At 37.3% G+C, this 24217-nt stretch overlaps 2 protein-coding genes across 25 annotated transcripts in view; both read left to right on the forward strand.

The window, feature by feature from the left end:
* The window catches only part of LOC105228109 (mitogen-activated protein kinase kinase kinase kinase 5), a 75776-nt gene extending 73633 nt beyond the window's left edge, over nucleotides 1–2143 (forward strand). For all 11 annotated transcript variants that reach the window (XM_049453350.1, XM_011207748.4, XM_029550969.2 and 8 more), the window contains 6 exons: nucleotides 75–198; nucleotides 273–626; nucleotides 685–1128; nucleotides 1196–1417; nucleotides 1557–1683; nucleotides 1752–2143. In XM_049453350.1, the coding sequence (XP_049309307.1) occupies nucleotides 75–198; nucleotides 273–626; nucleotides 685–1128; nucleotides 1196–1417; nucleotides 1557–1683; nucleotides 1752–1851 (1371 nt within the window). In that variant the 3' untranslated portion in view covers nucleotides 1852–2143. The remainder of the gene's footprint in view (nucleotides 1–74; nucleotides 199–272; nucleotides 627–684; nucleotides 1129–1195; nucleotides 1418–1556; nucleotides 1684–1751) is intronic.
* Nucleotides 2144–4944: 2801 nt separating this feature from the next.
* Nucleotides 4945–24217, forward strand: part of LOC105228108 (EH domain-binding protein 1) — a 32510-nt gene continuing 13237 nt past the window's right edge. For 2 of the 14 annotated variants that reach the window (XM_049453345.1, XM_049453349.1), the window contains exons 1-2: nucleotides 4970–5096; nucleotides 8573–9041. In XM_049453345.1, the coding sequence (XP_049309302.1) occupies nucleotides 8938–9041 (104 nt within the window). In that variant the 5' untranslated portion in view covers nucleotides 4970–5096; nucleotides 8573–8937. Of the gene's footprint in view, nucleotides 5097–5205; nucleotides 5605–8528; nucleotides 9042–24217 lie in introns of those variants that run through there. The other 12 variants (XM_049453337.1, XM_049453346.1, XM_049453336.1 and 9 more) reach the window with 12 other exon arrangements.

The raw sequence follows: 24217 nt of genomic DNA on the forward strand, positions 1-24217 counted from the left end.
GCGTATGCGCAAACTAGACGAACTCGCTGAAGGCGCAGTTCAATTGACTTTTTCACTTTCTCATTGTACAACAGAATGGTCTGGAGGACTCACCACGCCGCCACAGCTCGATGGATCAGCTGATTGGCCTGCTCAATGACATGGGCAAGTCGTCGAGAACACGCAGTCTCAGCGATGGCGGCACACAGGATGACGAAGGTAATACAAAAACAATTCTTTCCTTCCAATATCCGTTCAAATGTCAGAAATTTTGTCTAAATATTGTCTTGCAGTGGAGAAAGAAGCGCAACCGGATCTGCTCAATAATACGCCTCCCGTGCCTCCGAAACGCTCACATCGTCGACGCCACACCCCGCCACGCCCCATCTCCAATGGTCTACCGCCCACGCCCAAGGTACATATGGGCGCATGCTTTTCGAAAATCTTCAACGGCTGTCCACTCCGCATACACTGCACAGCCTCATGGATACATCCCGAAACGCGCGACCAGCATCTACTCATCGGCGCTGACGAGGGCATCTTTAACCTAAATATGAACGAACTGCACGATGCCGTCATCGATCAGCTGTTCCCGCGTCGCACCACCTGGCTGTATGTGATTAAGGACGTACTCATGAGTCTATCAGGTGACTAACAATTGAAAATTCCACAATTTGCACTTGCTAATCCATGTTCTACGTTCAGGCAAATCTTGTCAATTGTATCGACACGATCTGATTGCCTTACATTCCAAGCAGACGCACCGTTTCTCACTGCACATGAACAAAATACCCGAAAGACTGGTCCCGCGCAAATTTGCGCTCACCACAAAGGTACCCGACACCAAGGGCTGCACCCAATGCTGTGTAACAAGGAATCCTTATAACGGCTACAAGTACTTGTGCGGTGCCACGCCCAGTGGCATATTTCTCATGCAATGGTACGATCCGCTGAACAAATTCATGCTGCTTAAGCAATGCGAGTGGCCGGCATCGAGCATACTGGGCGGTGGACATGGCTGTGTGCTAAACGGCCACACACCCGTGTTCGAGATGATCATCACGCCGGAGCTGGAATATCCAATTGTGTGCACGGGCGTGCGAAAGGCCCTCAACGGCTGCCTGAAGCTCGAGCTGATCAATATGAATAGTGAGTTCGCGCTTTTACCACATGTGGGCCGCTTACTAATACTTCATTACACGGCTTTCTTTCTTAGGCGCCAGCTGGTTCCATTCAGACGATCTGGACTTCGATGCCACGGCCACAATGGTGCCACGAAGAGATCTATTGAAAGTGGTGAAAGTGCATCAGGTCGAAAAGGATGCGATACTGGTCTGCTATGGCAACATCATACAAGTCGTCACGCTACAGGGTAATCCAAAGCAACACAAGAAATTGGTCTCGCAACTCAATTTCGATTTCAATGTGGATAGCATAGGTAGGTAGCAAAGTAACAGTGAACTGCCAAATTTCTGAGTGCTCCATGCATTGGTCAAGGCCACCTTGAACTAAAGAAACCAATCATGTGTGGGTGTGTTCTATGTAAACTATTTTGAGTTTTCTGCTTATTCTTGCAGTTTGTCTACCTGATAGCGTATTAGCATTCCACAAGCACGGCATGCAGGGCAAGTCGTTGCGCAACGGCGAAATAACGCAAGAAATCAAGGACATGAGTCGTACATATCGACTGCTCGGCTGTGATAAGTAATTGCCTTACTCCATTGCGGTTAGAATGGAAAGTACTAATTTGTTTCTTTGTCTTCGCTTTGCAGAGTCGTCGCTTTGGAGAGTCAATTGCTGCGCACCGGTTCGCTGGGCAGCGAGGAGGGACATGATCTTTACATTCTAGCCGGCCATGAGGCCAGCTATTAATTAACTATATAATTACAAAAATTATAGTGGTAAAATGCAATTAACTATGTAAAGCAAGTGAAACAAAATATTCTGTTTACTATAAAAAAAAAAACGAAGAAAAAATGCAAAGGAAAACTGAACAAACTCGCTAAGCATACATAAGCGAGTAGAAATTAAAATAAAAATGAGCATGTGAAATTAAGTGAAATGAATGTCGGAAAAATGAAAAAAATCTTACTAAACTTTTGGTATAAAAACATATTTATTTTAAGCATTTTTCTAGCGTCCGTTTTTCTGTTTTTTTTTTTTTGTAAATTTGCACACAAAAACAAAAAGTGAGTGTGAAAGCGCGACAAATATTTCGAGTTTTTCGGAAACTAGCGAATGTTACGCTGCGCCAATGCCAAAACGTTTTGAGATTAAATGCAGTTTATCTGCGTTTTTTATAGTGTGTACAGATCATGCAGCACCAAGTCAAAATAGAGCCATTAAAAACAAACTTGTATATAAGTCGCATTTCAATAATTGTTTTGTGAATTGAAAATATTATTTGTATATACAAGCTATTATCGCTTATGTAATTTCGTTATTTTTAAATTGCAAATGATCTTAAGTTAGTGGCTGCAATACATGTAACTTTTCTTAGATTTTACTAGACCTAAACACGTTTGCATATATGGAACTACTTTAAGTGAATATTTTATAGATTTTCACGGTATTTACATACAAGGTATTAGAAACGAAATGGCAGAGCGCTGAATAAACAGCAAAGTGATTGATTGATTGTTATGAAATACATGCTTAAAAGTTTGAAACATAAAACACTGCGAAAAATTAGGTTAATCAAGTAAATTATAAAGCATCTGACATTGCTTGCAATTTTTAGTATAAAAACAAAAAACAAATAAATATTACATATAAAAACAACTGAGTACTATATTTACGAACACAGCACATAAACAATTTGAAATCAACACAACAAAAAGGACTACTGAATGCAATTGCAATAAAGAGTATTTTAGCAAGGGCTGTGCGAGCAGTCGTCGAAACGAACTTTAGATCCGCAGAAAATTTAGCTTTCACCTTACGCTCCAGTTGGTTTGACATTTTGTAATGTTTGCAACAAATATGCGCACAGCCCCACTTCTAAGAGCACGCTAGTTAATAATAAAAATGGAAATTTGAAAATAACTGATTTAAACTATAAGATAATATATAAAATCGGGTATGTTGTTTGATAAACTAGAGCATTGAATTTTAGATTACTTTAAGTAGCATGATAAATGTGAGTGTTAAGCGTAAGAAAGTATATTTTTAATATATATTTAGGCATACACACACACAGCTCTGTGGACACACAACCCAAAACCGTGCGAAACGCCAATAACGCCACTGCAGATCAAAGTCAATGAGAAAATGTTAAAATTAATATGCAGCGAGGCGAATTCCTAAACTTTTAAGTTTTTGTGAAGTTTCTTTAATTATCATTTAATTAATAATCATTTAATTAATGTTCTTGATTATGTTCAGCTTTCACCATTTGGTCGCTTAGCGGAAAATATGCACACGGTAACCGTTAACCCTATTTCAAATATACCAAACTAAAATTCGTACAACAACGTAAACAAAGTTTATTCAAACATCCCAAACTCTCATTCGTACAATAACACAAAAAAAATCTTATTGCGAACAGCTTTACAAAATGAAAATGCATTAAAACGCCATTTAGTGAAACAATAAAAGGAATTCATACATACATACACATGTATTTAAACTGTCTAAGAACGAAAGAAGTCAACAAAGCACTCACAAATTATTAATAAATACAAATTTATACATATACTTGTATACCATATGTATATTTAATTGGACCATTGTATTATACAAAGAAGACTTATAAAAGCTATTCCAGGGTCTCCACAGAGATTCCAGCGCGTGTGTAGTAAAAGCATTCACGCTCCAAAAGCAGTACGGGAACTGCATACGAAGCAAACAAACGCCGATTTAAGTGATACAATTGTAAATTTTTAATTACTGTAATTTGTTGCATAAGAGACCCTTTAAGCTACAAACAAACAAATAATTGCCGTTGTGGCAAGCGTTAGATTTATTAAATATGAACTATTGTATTTAACTTATGTTTTATTTTAATTAAAAGTGAAGATATAATAAACTAGCTGCTAGTGCGCTATTGAAATGTTAGAATTTAACTTTAAGGGCAAATATATATATATATGTATATGCGTATGTGTGTAGAAAAGTGACGGAAAATCAAATCAAAGTGCGATGTTAGACATAGGGAGAGAGTAGAGATTTAATTCGGAAATTTGTACGCGAAGAAAGCTTTTTTGGTAGTTAAGTTACGTAACGTAACGTTTGTATGTAAGTAAGCAGCGTAGCCTGTAAGGGTGTGTACGAGTTTGTGTGTTTATGGGACGTAACGATTTCTATTGAGTATTAGACATTAAATGAAGAAACAATTCAAATGCAAAACAAAAACACTATAGTTCGTTGAAAATAAATAAAGTACTAAATATATATGTATGAACAAAACATAAAAACAAACAAAACTTTCTTAGTCGAAATTTGAAGCATTACAATGCAAAACTAACGGGGCAATGAATTTGTTGCGCAGCACGAGATTGAAATACAGATTAATAAATTGCAATTAAAAAGAGAAAACAAAATCTTTCATTTCAAATATATATTGTGTTTTATAACAGTTTTTATAATATTTTTTTATAACAGTTTTTATTGCGTTTGCAATAATTTATAACTCTACGTCACTCTGTTTCCCATTAGTTTCCCAATAGGTTTTGTCGCGCACAGAGCATCCTGTAGCGCTACCATTTCGTGATGACAATTTCCCAACACTGGCTATTGGACTGATTAGAGACAACAAATTAGCTAAACATGCTTATCGACTTATGTTTGTCCCGAAGAGCCGACAACATATTAAACTGGCCGGTAAAAAATTATAACGAAATAATTAATATAAAGTTAACATTTTGAGCATCGGTTTTAGTTTTTCGATAGTCAAATATAGATAAAGAAAGTTAAGAAACCGAAACAAAGTTATCGATTATTTTTAGTAATCGTTTTTTGTAGCTGTTGACATCGCTACAGTTGCTCTGACAGTTTCTGTGCTGCAGCAAACAGCTGCGTTCAGTACTCTTTGAACAACGCATTGAAACGGTTTGGTTAAATTAGCTTGGCATATGGAATATTTAGTGGCCACGGTGAATATATATACATGCTAATAGGTGTGTGGTGTGTTTGGCTTCGTTGGTGTGTGAGCGCGCGTGTACGAGTACGCCGTAGTACTCACCACCATTCTCTCATTTCAACCGACTCTTTGCTGGTATATGTAGCGTACTCGTTTTCACTTGTGCGAAGTAGGTGCGGTTGTGTGCAGCCATCTCTATTTTCGGTGTTGTGTTCATTGTGCAAAACAGCGAATTGAAGTGCAAAGTGTTTGTAGCAAAAAAATATTCGTGAAGAATAAGTGTAAACCAAAATTATGTGATTTTATTGAAACAGAGTAAAATTTAACGATATTTTCATTAAAATTGTTGCTAATTTTATGTTGGTGCTGTTTGTAGAAGTGAGTGAGTTTGTGTTACGGCTTAGCCGAGTGAATGAAATTCCATGAATACTACAATTAATATACCATACATATGTGGAGCTACATATATTCCAAAGTTTGTGGGCAGACCAGGACATCCAATCGTCTGGATTAGCCCTGATTTTTACTAAGCTGTGAATGTCAAAGTTAGTATTTTTGATGAAGTGACGTCATAGTTGATGGTCTGGTCGACGGTTGGAAATACTAACCCTTGCATAGTCCGACTCGTCATCAATTGGGAGGCTACAACGTTGTGTTTTATTGTCTTTTTTGTTTTTTTTTTCTTCGCTAATATCAATGTATAGTGTATAAATGAAAAAAGTGTGCGCAAAAATATTGAGGAAAATGTATAATAATACTGAATGTACTTTTACAGAAGAAAACAAATCTGGTCGAAAGAGAAATGAATAGGTGACTTTTAAAGGTCGCTAAAACAAGAACGACTGCGAAACCCATTCTGCGAAAGAAAAGAAAAAACAACAACAGCGACAGACAACAAAGCACTCGTACACGAATGAAAACAAGAAGGATAGGTGAAGGCATTAAGGGACCAGAGGAATGAAGTGAAGCGTAGTGAAATTAATGTTTTGGGGGGTAAAGTCCTTCATGTAACGTGAAATAATTTTGGCTATAAACTCTATGCGTATATTAGTGTTTGTTCAAACATCTTTTGCTTGACATTTCATCGCGCAGGCGCATAGCTCATTGCTTGCAACACAGCTGTGGAATAATCAAATACATACATATATATGTACATACGTCCTTGTTAAAAACGAGCATGTAATATTACTTCTAAGCACCTTATATCTTCAAAAACATCGCTTTGGAGCAGCTGAGAATTTCGAAAGGATTGTAAGAAGTATCCTATATGTTTTTCTGTATTTTAGCAATGGGTTGGTGCGGTAGTTGTTACCTCGGGATATTTTGAGTTGGTGCAGGATGTGGGGCAAAATACATGCATACGTATGTATGTATGTACTTATATAAAAACAAGTATGATAAAAAGGTAGATAAAATTGAACGATATCTTTTTATACTTTACAAAACACCTTGTGATCGTTTAATCTTAAACATCTGTTGTCAAACTATATGTATATACATATATTTATGCTTGTCAATGGAGTGTGATTCGCAGTCTCTTGAGCAGCTCGGCATTGTACCTGTATCCTTAGTGCGAAACTTGAGTATTTTTGAGTATAGCAAAATATACAGTTAATATGATGGTAAATGAATAAATAAACAAATGAAGACTTTTAATTATCACGAATTAATCTTGTTAATAAACCTCGAAAATATATTTCATAGCATAATAAGTACTCCTCATTTGGTAGGGAATGTAATTCACATATCAACTGTGTCAAAGTCTTCTGCACAGATCGTGTATTAGATTTTCAATAAAATTAATATAATATAAACTATTCAAGTTATTAAAAAAAAAACAAATTTCAGATTTTCCTTTTCTACTATTTTAGACTTAGAATGTCATTTTCGAAAATTATGTACTTTGTTTTTCTTTTTTGTTTTAGAATATATTAAATTTTACTTTAGTTAAAATAGTAAAAATGAAAATTTGAGCCGTAGCATTGAGCATAGTAAATAATCACTAATAGATGAATTAGATTTAAAGCAAAGCAAAATGCCAATAGACTACAATATTATATTGTTTACCGTTTTCGCTTTCCACTTAAGGTATATACTTAAGTATGAGTATATACATATACACATGTACATTAATACGCAAGTCTATCAACTGAAATTGCTTATAAAAAAACGCATAACATTGAAAAATTACAAGTTCGGGTTATCAATGCACTGAACCAGCCTCGCATTTTACATGTGTGCGTATGAATACTGCTGCATATGCAACGGCTTTAACCGATACAAGTGCACGACAATACACTGATACATACATACTATGTACATACATATTTGACATATCAGGCAAATCGGTTGTAGCAGAAATTGCGTTGTTTACCTAATTCCACGCAAAGTGTAAATTGCCTTTAAGCTGGCACACACAAACAACAACAGTAAAACTCATTAAAACGCTAACATGCAATGGCAACAAGAATATGTCTCTGTACCACATTTATAATTGACTTACAGACGCATTGGATCGTCTATAAATAAGTCAGTCATGATTAATCTCAACGGAATATTGGCAAACACACTAACAATAATAATACATAAGTATGTACATACATATGTATGTATGTATATTGAACACCTATGTATGTAAGGAGGTATGCTTGTTTGAAACCTATGGAGGCATGTATCTTCGGCTGTTAATACATACTTACATTGTAAATTTATGCATGCGCTGTGCCAGTTCGTCAGCTAAACTGCTAGAGCATGTAACGGGGCTCCCAAAGTGCTAATCCTGGCGTGCAAGCACATGACAGTGCGTCAATAAATGGATAACTACAACAAGTGGTGTGACTGGGAACAGCAGCTGTTAACTCAAAATGCTACGCAATAATCCGACAACAAAGCGTTGAAGAAATTAAAGAGAAAAACTCCATGAATTTCGCAAGCAGACCGGACAGAATGAAATTTGCTTGAGCAAAACGTGTACCTCCATGCTAGCCAATAATAACTTATACCTACATACATGCATACACATGTGTAATGCGTGTGCACATTTGCCACAATGTACAACTTGTGTATGAAGGCATGCATGTATGTATGGATGTGTTTTAAAGATTTAGTCACAATTGCCAAAAGACAACATGACGTAAAGCCAACAAAGATAAGAAAAGGCAGAGGCGGAGACAATTGCTGTGAGTTGAGGCGTATACTAGATATTATACTTGTACATAGATATGGTAGAAACACCCTTTCTTCGCTGGTTATAGTTCTTTATTTTTTTGTTTTGGACAAAGAACGCGTCACAGCGAGTGGTCAGCGGCAGCGTTTTTCACACGCGACGTCCGTAACGTACATACATTAGCAGTTGTGTATGGGAATTTAGTTGTTGTCATTGTTGTTGTGCAAATCGTAGTTAATTAACGCGCAACTTGAGCATATCTTAACATACATACATACATATGTACATACTTCTCTTCTTCAGCTTTTCATTAACCATTTACGAAAATAAAAATTATTTTTCGACAGTTTTGCGGAAAAGAATCGGCAAAGTGTCTTTAAAAACCGACGCAAGTAAAAACGTAAAAAAATTAAAGAACACCGCATAGCCACAGCAGGTGTACAGCTAGTAATAAATAAAACAAAGCAGTGAAAACCTAAAATCTAACAGACTTGTGAAAAAAAATTTAATTATATATAATTGTGGCCACCCAAGAAGAAAAAAAACCAACAACACTTTAGCTTCAGCGCTGAAATCTTTAAACCGCTCAACTCGCCTCCGCTCAGCGCCTTTGCTTTGGTGCTGATTTCTTGTATCTTTTGCCGCCTCCGAACCATCGACGGTTAGTGTCCTGCAGCACCTGCAGACCACCTCCGCGGCAGCTGCCAGCGTCATGGGCAGCGTTTGGAAGCGTTTGCAGCGCGTCAATAAACGGGCCGCTAAATTTCAATTTACCTCATCCTATCATGAACTGCGCCTAGAAACGACTGCCAAATGGTGAGTACTTTTCCACAACTCCTTTTCAATATTTATCCTTATATACTTGTAAATAGAAATAAATTACCGAAATCATAAATATGTGTATAATATTTCAGTATTTAACCTAGAAAAGGGTCAAATGAAAACAAACGCTTTATTTTCATTTAAATCGTGACCAAATCATATTTCTTTTGCCTATTATTTGTTGTTCTAAAAAGTATATGCTCTTAGGCGAAATTATTGTAACTAAACCCATAATAAGTAGCGAAAAGTAGTCTCTGTGTAAATATTAATTGAATTTCTATCAGAAACCGATTATCAAAGGAACGCTGAAATTAAGAGCCACCGATTTCTCCGTAGAACGAGCTCATATAAGCTAAAAGTGCCGAATTCCACAAGCTTATTACCTAAAACACCTATGTAGTAGTAGCCACACACTTTCACATATACGCACAAACATACAGTAAATGTCATTCTCATTTCTATGTAAATATGGACACTTGTGTCCATACATACATATGTACTTATTCACCTACTTTGCATTGCGCTTAATGAAATACTTAATGCATATTGGAACTGATTGCCACATAGGCCCACAATATTCTCGCCGCAAACCGCACAGACAATTTGAGCGGCTTATACGAGTACATTTGCTTCCATACATAGAAACATGTCCGCTATGTTTGCGGATTGTGAGTTATATGCACATACATACATATGTTCTTGTATTAGCATAATAATCGAGTAACTTTGACAGACTTTGCGAATGTAAAATGTGGACCGGTGCCGTTGCTTTCCGAAAGGTGAAAAGAGCGGAAGTCGACGCGTATGTAAATTTCGGACGTTTTCGAATGATACAACAGAAAAAAGAACTGAATGAAAAGTGTCGTAAAAAGTTTTGCCATGGAATAAACAAAAGGTAAATGCACTGAAAAAAATTGGGCTCGACAAACTTTAGTTTATCCCTTAAAGAATTAAAAAGGCATACGTTTTATTTTACAAATTATTAATTTTCATATTACTAAAACACTAGATTAATAAGTATTCTATTATCTATAAAAAAGCCAATATTCAATGTTACACATAAAAAGAACAATCTGGAAAGGGTTTACAAAAATGTACAAAAAGTATCCAATTGATAAAAAAATAGCACGAATTTGCATACATCGTTAGTATTTAGTGCTATATCCACAATTTTTAATCACCCCTTTACATCTTAGCTGCATGTTTTCCATCAATTTTTGACAGCGTTATTCTGGAATCGCATACCAAGCCTCCTCAATTCCAGCCCATAAAACAACAAAATTTTTTCTCTGATATTTTTGTCCTGACATCATTCTATATGTATATCTCCTATTGGATCGTGCTCCTGGCTTTGTGCCGGTATCTAAAACCTTTGCGGTGTGCTTTGGAACATTATCTTTCATAACTGTCCAGTTTATGGACATGGATTCAAATGAAAATGACTCCAGTATATCCACATACTGATACCGGTCCATTTTCCCATTCATGCGAACCTTGCGAAAAGAAGAAACGACAGGCACTGTTTTTAACTCGGCTATAACCTCGTAAGCGACTTCTACGCCAGTAAAGAAAAAGAAGAAGAGGCCAAGTTCATGTTCGAATTTTCTGAAAAGTTGGAGAGTTTCGATTTCTCTCCGTGTACGCGTTCCACATTAGCATACCCATACGAATCGCGCTCAATGGTCAGCCACCCGTTTGTATGGTGTATATGTAGATATGTACATATGTGAGTATATGTGCTCGGGCGGCCTAATTTTGAGCTCGTGCAAACTCAAAGGTGTGTTTCGTCTGTGTGTGTAGTGCCACTGTAATAATTTGTAAAAGTTTGTTTGTTTATCTGACTGCGAACGCACCGTTGCAAATGTTTTGTTAAAATTCATTCACCCATTCTTTCTTGATATGCTTTTTGCCTTTAACTCACTGCTAATTTTGCCATGCAGCCGCGCCGCCTTTGCCGGTAATGCCCGTTCTTTCTAACTCAATTACTTTGCCTTTCAGTGCGGTTCGCGCCGCCTCAGCTCGGAGTCGGGCTTACCTTTGTTTTAGCGCGGCAGCTTTTCTTCAAAGCGGCAGCTCGAGCTAATCGCAAAGATGTTAATACAAACGGATACACACATAGGCAAATCGTGAGTGCGCAATGTATGTTTGTTCATGACAGTTGTCTGGGCGATGGAGCGGTTGCGCGGTTCCGCGGTTATGCGGTTGCGATGAAGCAACAATGAACGCTTTGCTTTTTAATTCGCTTTTAACTGTTTTGTATATGATTTTGTTCTGATTTGTTTTGTCGTTGAATTACCACCTGTAGCGCACACCTTCACACAGCCATGTTACCCATACACGTTCATACATACATACATATATGTATGCCCATGAGAAGTTTTGCTGCTGATCGGTCGCAATACTCGTGCTTTTCATTCGGTCCGTAATGAATTTTCCGCACTATTTGTGGCTATTATGATTTCTGTTATTGTTATTGTTATATAATGGCGCAAAAGGGGTACGCAAGGTAGTCTTCTATGGCTAATTTATACTCGTGTGGAACTTTTATGGCGACTAGAATTACACATGATATACAAAGATACAGATCGGTTTGTATATGACTGGATATGTACAAATGTTGTCGATGTGTGTACATTAAGTATACTATAGAGGCGTTTTTCGCATTTTTCATACACACGTATGTATGTATGTATGTATGTATGTATATACAATGTATTTTGCAATGGGTGTGCTATAAATTATTGCATATATTTTCGCAAATTTTCAATATGTAATACAAATGTGTTGGTCTTGAGCACATTTTCAATGACAAATTTAGCGAGCGTAGCCACCTTCTATAACACCGGTCAACAACATTTTTTGGCATAGGTTCTATAAACTCTATACACATACCATACCCGATGATGAAGAAATTCTTAATCACGTCAGGGATCAGATCGTCGTTGTTGTTGTTTTTATAACGGGTACCTAGTCCCTGTTGGGATGATAAGGATTAGCCAGGTTCTGCAATGACCACTTGACCTCTAGCAGGCGATTCCGCTCCAAGTAGTTGATTGCAGGGGTGATTTTTGCGAAAATATCCCAGCATGAACTGCCTGGAAAGCAGTTCATTATGCTCCTTAACTGGGAGCATAAGCGTCTCACTATGTAGGTGTTCAATAGGAGACATCAAAAGGCATCCTGTCGTAGTTCTGAGTGCAGCGTTCTCACAAGTCTGAAGCTTCTTCATCTGTTTTCCACTGCATCCAAGCGATCATATTGGCGCGGCGTAGTTAAGGCCGGCCGATTGCCTTGTAAGTTGGGAACAACGTTTCTTTGTCCTTTCCCCATGTACTGTAGGCTAGTGACTTGAGGATTTTGTTACGGCTCTGTACCTTGGCGATAATCGCGGTCAGTTCGTCGTAATTGTCAGTGCTATGGTTTCCAAAGCAACCATGCACTATTGCCCTAAAACTGTTCAGGCTTTTTTCACCTCATTGCTAAGTAATTTCAGAAAAATATCACAATCTATAATATTTTATTTAGGGGTCTAAAAGAAAACAAAATATTTCTCTGCAATTCGTAAAGACATTCTGTCGTACACCGCGACCGACCCAAGCGACACTATCTCCTGTACTCTTCCCTCTCTTTTGCCGGCAATAGTCCGTGCAGACCGATATTATATAGGCACGAAGATTAAAAATGGTCAATTCGCTAAAATTGCTTAAAAGGCAAATATTTTCTATGTGTAATATATAACCAGAATAAAAAAAAATTGTGAAAAAAAAAATTGTTGACCAGTGTTATTGATGTGAATATTAAATATAACAATTCTTTTGCGCATTGGGAATTATTCGGAAAAGCTTTGGCTGAAAATGATTTCAATAAATAAGCGCTTTTTCTTGTTATTAATTTCGCTTGCTCATCTGTTGTTTGTGTGTCTTTTGCGTCTTTCGTGCTTAACGTGATATTAATGCAAACTTAATTGCTTTTTTATTTACTTAGAAAATAAATAGGTTTTCCGACTTTCCGACTTTGCGCAATGTAAACTGGCACAACGAAAGAAACCTCAGTAAGACGAAATAAATTATACGAGAAGCCGAATTCATTACGAATAAGAACAAATAAACATATTGAAAAAGTCACACCCCTTTGCAAAATAATATTTCTATTTTGCTGCATGCCACAATAAATAATATTTTTACATTGTATCGAAACGACTATTTACTCTTTTCACTTTCAGGTAATATTCATTCCGTTAGATTCCCATAATTAAGTTGCCATATGATATTCAATTGCTTTTATTTTGTTCACTTTACTCGTACGCGGCTGCTCATCTGATGTCATGCGCTCCACATGGTGGCCTCCTTACATACCCACAATACTCGCCATACACGCCCGCGCACACGCGCAGCGTAAAAACAACAATTTCCGCTTTCAGTTAGGGCAAGGGGTTGGTGTGAAAACATGTCAATCGTTGTCTGTCCGTCTGGCCGTCTGTTAGTCACCACCTGTCGCTATCGCTTTTCTTGTGTTGCTTCTGCCACTATGTACTTTCCAACACTGCTTTGGCTATTCTTCACCCGCGTGCTCTCTCTTAAACTGGCTTCTATTTAGTTTCTATATTTGTATTGTTTATTGTTTGTGTTAATATTTAGATTAAAAAATTGGTGCTGTTCTGAAGGCACGCAATATTGTGTAGGCAATTTATAAGTAAACAAACTCTGATAACATCATTTGATTAGAAATTACCCTCTAGACTTCTAGATTGAGAAGTAAAATTGTGTTATGACTACTATATGTATGTAAGTTAGAGAGCAAAAGCAATGCTTGTATAAATTACGTGCTCTGCGAAGTACTGCGTATAAGGGGGTATTGTGGTCTAAATTTTAGGAAATTTTCAAACTAAGAAAATCATTTTTACTAACTTTTTATATGATTTTTTATTGACATTTAAAGCAAAAACACGGTGCTTCTTAGTCAGGGTCGGATCCAGAGAAGAATTTTTGGGGAGAGCGGGGTGCGGAACTTGGAACTCAAAGTCCTTTTCTTCGCTGAGTGTCACTTATGATGGAAATATTGTATAACTTTGGGGCGGATTTTCGGCATATCAGCCCACACCCGGGTGTAACTTCTGAAAACCTCTTTTAGTGAGATATTTTTGAAATCCACAGATATTTCTACGTAATGAGAATATCAAAACTTTAATGTAAATGAATGTCTCTTCATTTGCTAATGGTGTGGGACTTCACAGCTCCACAAGTAAAGTCCTTGCAGTCTAACTAAGCCGCATGCTATGTTGCCGGCCTCTTTGCATCGAAAAAATAACCTATTCATCCGTTTACCTTCATCAGCGAACTTAAAACGCAATTGGTAATACAATAGCAGACGCGCGCCAACGAGTTTTCCACTCGTCTATTGCCTGCACACTGACTCCATGGCTCCAGCTTCCCTTACACTTGCTGTCTGTTTGCCAGCGGCGCGTCGAAAACTGATGTCGAAGAGAATGATTGGCATCGAACAGCAAATACAGATGTATGGTGTTTCGCCTGGCGTTTCGTCTCCCTTCGGCACTACATTTAGTAGACAGTCGAATTGACAGACCGGCTAGAAAAGCTGAGTGGATGACGGAATAGTTGAACGGGTGGATGGTTGGTCCGATGAATGGATATACTGTTGGATTGTATCTGTTCTACGCTTTGTTCAAGCAATTAATTTCGTATGTATGTACTTCCAGTTGCTGCATATCATCTCTTCCTGCATGTTTGATTTGCTGGATTTCCTCCGGCTAATGCTTGGCCGCAGACGCTATACATACAAACACTTGGAATGCGGTTAAAAGTTCACTCGCACTTAAGTTTAGATAAACTCTCGCCGCCAGCCGCTACCACCCACCCACCACCGCTACTCGCTTTATGCTTTACATATCTGTCTGAAGTCTATGCGTTTAAAATCGAATGAGGAACGGCCCATTGTTTCTTACCATATTCACTACAGATTTCAAAACATTTAATTATCGGAAAATTCATTTCGTCTGCTGTACTACTACTACTATATGTTTGTGTGTGTGTCTACGCACTGAGAAATAAGCCCTTCCATTGTTTCACTTAAGAAAGCATCTTCGATGAATCGTCGATGGGTTCAAATGCCTTTGATGGTTGAATAAATTTGATGCCCACAGAAAAGATCTGATTTTAGTGCAAAATTTCAATTGTGATTATCTTTATTTACGTATTTAACTCTAAATATTTTAATTTATTATTTTTAAAAGCATTTGTAGGACTAATTAACCAATGCCATCATTACAGTTACATACATATTTGTGGTGATACAAAAATCAATAACTGTCATACAATTCGGGCATTATAACGTGTTATTGTCATTTATATTGTTGTTGTTGTGTTTGTGTTCGTTCCCACTTGTCAAATCAACAATTCCAAATGCTCGCAATAACAATAAAAACACCATTGACTCAATGAATATTAACAAATAATATTCTTTTGGCTTTCATTTGTTAACATATGTATATGTATGTATGTATGTATGTCTGTGCATATGTATAAAGCCTTTTATTAACCACATTCATGCCCCGCCACTTTACACCAATTCACATTCGAAGCATTTATTTCATTCTGGTTGTAGGGTCGTTGCCGGGGGCCCTGTCCGTCTCACCAGCTGGCTAATGATACGTGTGTATGTATGTACATATATGTATGTATGTATGTGGTGTGTGTTGATATGCGGCGGTGGTGGGTGTGTCGCCGGTGTGTGTAGCGTGAGCTGTACGCGTAAAATATCCGTCGCTCTTTGTTGGCGCCGCGAAACACCCGTGCCACACGCGGAGGAAGCGGAGAGATAATCAATAAAACTTAGTATTGATAGAATGAAATTACTTTATTGAATATAGCTATATTAAGTTAGTAAAATCCCACTTGATACAGCAAAATTTAAAGTCTGAACGACTTAGAATTACTACATTTTTGTTAAAATTCGTTCAACAAATCAGCACCTTTGCTTTGCCAGTTCCTTTTTCTCTATAAAAAGGAGCTTTTAAGCCACATAGTAAAATAATAAAGTGGTCTTTCGTTAGTATCGTCTTCGTATGTTCCACCATCTGTATCAAAAAGCTTTGCAATTATTGGAAACTCTACAATATACTGAACGAAATAGTAATAATCTAGTATTATCAAAGTAAATAGTAATTCTGCTTCCGAAATAAGCGGAATTGGAAATACAGCGAAGTAAAATATTCAGAGACGAAACATTTTTTCTTCCAATTACTAGGAAAATATTCAGGGGAGAGGTCATGCAGCGCTCATCATACTACCACTTATCACCATTCTGGAACCCATTGTATTTCCTTTCATGTTGAAGCGAGACTGGCTTGTTTATTCAGTTGGAACCTTTGCTTAGTGATTGCGTCTTGCTTCATGCATCGTTGCCATGGTACGGTGATTAAAAGTGACTCACTTCCGTCCAAATCAGTAATTATTTCATAAACTCTACAATGCTATACGAGTATAACAGATACATTTGTATGTACATATTTATATGTGTGCATAGATATATGCAGATCTACATCGTTTGCATATAATATAATTGTTTTACTAAAGGCTCCAAATACAAAAACAAAACTTAAACTACAGCATAATTATAGTTTTGAAAATGTGGCGAACTGGTTTTGAGCTGTGACTCCCCGCGAACACCCAATAAAAGCTGTTACCGAAACTACTGAGTGTTCAAAGAGCAAGCCGTCAGCGGCTAATTTAAGCTGCAGCGCTAACTGCTATTAACAGTTTTTATTTCAATGTTCGCTGGCTTTACCACTAAGCATGTGCTGGCATAACGCTGCTGTCATTAAATTGGCATTAAGAAAATTACATTTTTGTTTGTTTGTTGTTGTCCTTTAGCCTTTATTTTGCATAGCACACCAACAACTTCTTTCATGGGGTGAAGGGAACGAGGAAATAAGCACACGTAGTCGACCCTGGTCGTCGCAAGCCCAGCTGGTTCCACTATTGTCTGCTGAAAAAAACCGAGTTTACGCGTTTCGAACTCTGGTTCCGCTTAGCACTTTGTGCACAGCCAAAGTCGTATATGACGCCTAAGGGAGCATTTTGGGTAAATATCGTCGATGGCCAGCAGTCGGCCGGATACCCACCAAGCCTTGTATTTCATTGTCAATAACAGCCGTACGCACGACTACAACTACAAACTTGGTGCTGCAAACTGCCGGCAGCCGTCTGACTTCTTCGTGCTGTTGATGACAGCGGTATAGGAAATGGGTGGTATTTTGGGGGTGGCAGCACCGTAAGCGAACGCTGACTCATTTCATTGTCAGGGCTTTGTTGCGACCGAAGGGTTGCTGCTTGCCTGTATCGGTATATATATATATATTTGTGTGTATGTGTGGCTATGAATTCGTTCATTATCGCCATTTACATTTCGCTTCTTCAAATGCCAATAACATTAGCACTGGAAGCAGGATTGCTAAAGTGGCGAGCGGTGTAAGCGACGAAGTACTTACAAGCGACTCCTTTGAATCGTAAGCCGTAGCTTCTTCGCTGCAATCGATTGAGGGCTGGTGGCAATAGTCATAAGAAATTCTTGCTGATCCTTTGCCGGCGGTTTAGAGTTTCAAAAGCAATTTAAAATCGCAGTAAACTTTGAATTCATTTTCTAAGCACTGTGGGCCGAAGTTGGCGAAAGCACATTTTTGTTCATACACATACGATAACAGCAGTATTTAAGCAAAATAAAGCATTTTATTTAAAATATTGTCATCAGGCCTTTCTAAATTTCATTTTCGGCTGCCAAAAAATAAATTTTTACTGATATTTTTTATGAAGTGTTTCCAATTTTGCCCCACTGTGTACCAACACCTCTTTCTGCAGCTTTTTTTAATATTATTTGATATTTTTTGTCTTATCCTTCAGATTTGGCCATATTTATTTGCTTATGTGCGGATGTATGTGTAAAGTGACCTGAATTTTATGCGTTTTATAGCTTATTGCTTTTGCTGCTTTTCTACGACATTTCCTAAAGATTATTTTCTATAATATCCTTGTAAAAGCTACAGGCATTCTACATTCCAGGCTTAACATAAACTTAAAGTAATTGATAATACAAAAATAAAAATAAATATTTCTTGTATCTTAGAAACAGCTTAGCTGAGCTGCAGCGAAATAATAATGACTACTTTTCCTTACGATTTCTGTGGCAGTTTCTGCTTAGACTCATTCCATTTGAAATTTAAAATTATGCTCACTTTTTATCGTAAAACTTTCTTGCTTAAAGGTTTACTTATTTTCTTATGGCTTTCCTAAATGGCTTTACGACAATCACAGCCAACACTTGCTGGTTTCGTTGTACAACAATAAGTGATTGCTTTATCGCTTTGAGAATGTTTATTTGTTTCCCCTTTTGTTGGTTCTTATAGTTCGTTCTTTAAATCAAAAGCAGTGACATGCAATGCCTCAAAGTGTAGACTCTTAAAATCCCCAGAGAGCGCCTGGTGTGAAGTGATAGCCATATTGGAGCATATAAGCACATATGTGTATACATATGTATATGCGCGAGTTAGTCATAAAATAAGAATTAGTTTATCTACAAACAATTTTTTTTTTATTTTCGAATAATTTGGGTTATGGCTGGAGTACTTAGTACTTACGCACTTGAAACTTTTCTTGTTTTGATTATCGAAGTAAAGCAATGGTTCTTTGTTTAGAAACATATTCTTGTCACCGTGACGTACGAGGGTTACCTTTTATATTTCGGGATTAGAGAACAAAAACAAATATTAATCATCGAAATTTGCTTAAATGCTTTTTAAAATATTCTTCATTAAGATTTATGCACGTTGGCATGCGTTTGAACTGATTGTCGAATCACTTTTATTACTCTGATTGAGGTATCACCAAAATATGCATCCTGAACGAATCAATCGCTTCTAGAGGTGTCGAAAAAGATGACCTCTTAGTTGATTTTATTCGTACGAGAAGAAAAAGAAGTCATTCGGTGCTAGGTCAGGACTTTACATACATGAATATTAGCAGCCATACAAGCAAGTGAATCAATATGATGCATTTATTTTTCTTTTTATACATTTTTATCAAAAAAAGCACTAACAGACCGTGAAAAATGTTCCCCCTTTGAGTGTGGATTTGACCCCAAGTCTTCTTCACGACTACCTTTTTCGCTTCGATTTTTTGCGACTCGATGTTTTGCGAGCTCAAAAATTCAGTTGTTTCAGTCGATTAGTTTTTGAGTATGTTGTATATTTTAAGTTACTGTAAATAAATAAATAAAAATGTGAAACTCCACGATAAAGTTGTGAGTTGACAGATTGCAACACCAGGGTTCCCAAATCCGGAAATATATGTATAAGGCAACCCACGTATACAATTTTTTTTTATTTAAAAAACGGTTCGTAGAAATGCGCAGTGTTAAAAGCTTTCGCAGTTATAATTATTATTTATGACAGCAGGCTATTTTTCCTTGAATGGAGACGATATATCCATACAAATCTAATTTTCTCAAAATCCATTACCTTTTTTTGTTTTAAGTTTTTTGGTTGGGTTAATATATTGGTTAGTCGAAAAAGTCTTTTCGTCCTTCACCGACATACATATATTGACAAAACACAAAAAGACTTTTTCAACTACCTAATATCAAGTGACAATTCAGGGAAGACAAAATATGTCTTTCAATATCGACTAAAGTTATTTTTTTTTTGGTTAAACGAAGCTTAAAATCTGACCTTTCCAACACTATAGGGTATGAAACAATGTGATTGGAAGCATTTGAGATATACGTCTGTAACGACAACTATCATCGTTGTGTCAGGTATTTATCTGGCTTCTCAAAGCCATTACTTTTATTATTAAATTTTTACCAGAAATCTATAAAAACCTTTAATAACAATTGTAAGCAAATCTTAAAGATTCCAAAACTTACATTTCTCGTTCAAATGTAAGCAAACGAGTAAATTTGTGATTTGTCAATGAAAACGGAAACACGATGTCATTCGGGACGACTATGATTCCACAATCCACAAATTTTCGGTCCGATTATGGAATAATTCCAATATTTTTCAATACTGGATACTGCTAACCACTTCACAGTCAAGTTTCCATATTTCAAGGAAGTTTTAAAGGTCGTTTTTGGAAAGAATTTAATATCTAAAAGTCTTGCGTATTCCTTGCAATTCAGTATCATGCTCATCCTAATAAAATGAATACAGAATATGATGATGCTACTAAGTAAAAGAGGCCTGCCAACATATCAAACCTAGATATGGAAACAGTTACATTCCAAATGACAACACTAATACACTACTATTGTGTATCTAAAAGAACTGATGCTTTGTTGACAATGAATATTGTATGCTGGATAGACGGACATTCATGTACATACATACATATATCGCCGTAAATAAATATATGTATATACGCTCATTTATATTATCGTGCAGTTAAACATATGCATTGCTTGTACGTATGTAAATGTGATTGGCACCCTTGAGGCATTCATTCCAGAGGAACAGATATAACTCTTCTGAAGCAGGAAATGAGCTTCTGGGAATGAGCAGCGTGCTCAAGTGTGGTGTTAACTGTACTTACATACATATACATATGTACATATATACAATACACGTTTCGCAAGCATCCTTACTTCAGCAAACAAAGGTATGTCAAGGTATGCTTTTGCGAATGCGAATGATCGCCTAAGTGCACACAATCTTGGTATGTAAGCATGGCATGCACTGGGAGCAAATATCGATTGTCGCCTCACACATTGAAGGTTTTGAATCGACGAACGTCACATACGTCAATATATCAGCTGTCGCCATTCACCAATCGCTATTCATCAGCTCCATACTTTATTTTAGATTTTGTTTTTTGCGAAGCATACGCGCCTAAGACAGCTGCGTACCTACAGCCTAGCTGCAGCAACAACAAAGTCAACAATGTAAAATATTAAAGGCCATAAATCCGTGGCTAAAAGCCACTGTGTGTTGACACGAGCGCCCATATCGGGCGCGGAGATCATATGACGTTGCCACGATGACGCCGCTTCACTGGCGCTGGGGGAGCTCGAAGCTGTTGTGATGTTTTGATGTTATGCTCGTTAACGCAAGCTCACTGGCTGTCTGCTGCTGAAGTTGTCGATGCTATGAGGTTGAGCGGCGATGATGCAATCAGCGTTTTCGTTCGCTTATGAATACAGCAGTGTGTACGTGTATGTGTGAGCATTGTGCCTAAACAAGCTTTAATAGAATTTTATGAAAATTTTTCACGCAAAAATGGAGAAACATGTTTGCGAATGATTACAAAAGCAATATTTAAAATCGAATAAATATTCACAAGGTATGTGTGTAGGTATGTATGTGAGTGCCAGCACTATCTATGCATGTAAATTTGTTGATTAAATTATAAAAAGTCCACACAAGTGAATCGATTGTTGTACACAAGAGTATTAAAAGTGCGTCGATAAAGGTAGACCGACTCTCTTGGATATATCGGGGTAAACATATCAGAGTAAACATGCCTAGATAAGGTGGCGCATTTCAAGGCGCTGTGTAAACATTGATAAACTGATAAAACTTGACGATTATTTAGTGAATAGTATACGCGTCGATTCGGAAGAAGACTTCTATATCTTCTTTATTTTTAACTTCATTTTAACTTCAATGCTTATTCACTGTTTAGATAGGAAATGAGACGCAATTTTTTTAATTTTTGGTTCCTTTGAATTCCAAAAATATTAAATTGTGATGAAGCCCGTTGGAAACCACCCGGGTCGTCGAACCTGCTGCTGTTTGTCACTATCACTCACCACTTTTCGGCTAGTTTAATTGAAATCTGCTGTTTTGTTGTGTAAATAAAGTTGCTTAAGTAAATATGTGCCTGTGTTTGTGTATGTGTGTGTGTGTACGAGCATTGAGCTATATTCGCGACAATTGGACTAATTGACTGCTCACACTTTCGAAATTCATAATTTTATTGGACAAATAAAAATAAAAAAATAAGAATAAAAGCAATTTTATTAACAAATTCATTTGCACCTGAAACAAACAATTTACATGCGAAGAAAAAACATTAAACGAATAATTTATAGAAATTGATGACTGAGACTGCTAATATTGGCCCTGCCCTTACCTTGCACCATCGGACTACCATTTGTTTCGATCAATTGTCTTCTCATCCGACCTCAATCTCAAGAAATTTGAGCTGAGGCTCCTCAACCTCCTGAAGGCAGGCAGGAACCTTCACTGTCAATTACTAGCCCCCAACAAATTTCCCTTTGATCCTAAGATCTCATCTGGCGGATTCAATTGACTTTATCTTTTTAAATAATGTATAATATTTCTTATCGTGTAGGAAATGTTCTTCCCTTTAAAACCTTCAATGCAGCTGCTGTCATATGTGTCATGCCGGTCAATTTCGGCGCCGGCTCCGTGGCAGCACGCGATTATCGGCATGTTGCAGTAGCAAAGTAAGCAGCACCAGAAGCTGCAAGGGGCGTTGCAACAGACGCCACTGGTACAGTGATTGTGCGGGCGTAATCAACCATCTAGGGAAAAGTAAAAATAAAAAAAAAACGTCGAGCACAAGCCGCAGCGCTGCTCTACTCGCTACGGCGGCAATACACGAATTTGTTTTTTTTGCTTCACATATCTGTAATATTTTCTTACGCCGTTGTTCTTTGTGTTTAACTTTAGTATTTTCCGTTTTATTATATTTTTATTTCTGGTTTTAATACTCACTGCTGCTGCACTTATTTGCGGAAGATTGCCATTGCCGTACGCCTGTTGGCAGTGATAAAGCGAGGCGAACGAGTAAACATTCTTTCAAATAAATCAAAAGAATGCGCAGCAAGTTGCTTACAGTAGTGGTTATAAGTTCAAAGTACTCACTGCTGATAATCCCGGTTTGTGTGTTCTGTTGGCGCAATCTGCAATAATATTAAATCTTTCAGCGAGCTTGCACATACTGTACACTTGTGCAAGTGCATGTTTCCCCGCCTCCACCGAGCATTGATTTTATACACATTTGCGCATATTTATGCACATAAGGCTCTATATACCATCTATGGGAATATATACATATTAACATATATGGGCATACCTCCGAAGCCTTTGCTTGGAGATGGCATAAGTCTAAATTATAATGAATCAGTTCTTGTACCAGAGTTAATAATCGTAGCGTGTAAGTCGCCTAAAATATCTGTATAAAAATAATAACATAGTATTATATGAATCGTGTGTGTATGTGTTGTAAATTATAGCAAAACGAAGAAAAATAACTTAATTTCGAAGCTATAATACCCTTCACAAATACAAAATATGTCTTACAAGAACTTTGATCGGTCAGCAGCTACATATTCATATGCTATAGTTGTCCGATTAGAAACAATTTGTTCGGAGTTTGCTTTATTGCCTTAGATAATAACGCATACCAAATTTCGCGAAGATGCCTCGTCAAATGAAAAAGTTTTCCATACAGACACTTGATGCCGATCGTTCAGTTTGTATGGCAGCTATGTGTTATAGTGATCTGATATTGGCCGTACCGATGAATGAGCAGCCTCTTGGTGAGAAAAGGCCGAGTGCCAAATTTCAGATCGATATCTCAAAAACTAAAATATTACTTTGTATACAGTCAGACAGACGGACAGGGCTAAATCGGCTTTGCACATTACTCCAATAATTTACAATATCATATTATAGAGCCTCAGTGGTTTCCTTCTGAATCTTACAAACTTCCAGGCAAACAATATACCCTGTTGAGGGTATAAAAATGTTGCTTTTCTTCTAAATCTCACATCGTAGTTAAGTTGATTGCTGCTAAATCCCCAAATTTATTCCACCGACTGTCTAGTTACTCATCCCAACTAAAAATATTCAACTTTATTGTTTTCTTGAATTTTATTTTGGCTCAATGCCAAATTTCAAGTGACTTAATGGCGTTCGCGGGTGTGCTGTCTTCGTTATTTCTCCTCGCCTTGTTTTTCTGCGGATTTGCTTCTGCTCGATTTTGTGCTTTGTTTCTTGAGGCATCAGAACGCGCTGGTCTGGCTGGCTGTCTATTGTCTGCGGTAGTTTCATAGTGACCCTGTCTACTTGACCGCTTTCGTCTGGCTGACACGCTGTCTAAATGCGCAAACCCGTGCAAAGCTCGCATGTGTGT

Source organism: Bactrocera dorsalis, chromosome 3 (assembly GCF_023373825.1).
Source record: "Bactrocera dorsalis isolate Fly_Bdor chromosome 3, ASM2337382v1, whole genome shotgun sequence".
In the NCBI taxonomy this organism is placed as follows: Eukaryota; Metazoa; Arthropoda; class Insecta; order Diptera; family Tephritidae; genus Bactrocera; species Bactrocera dorsalis.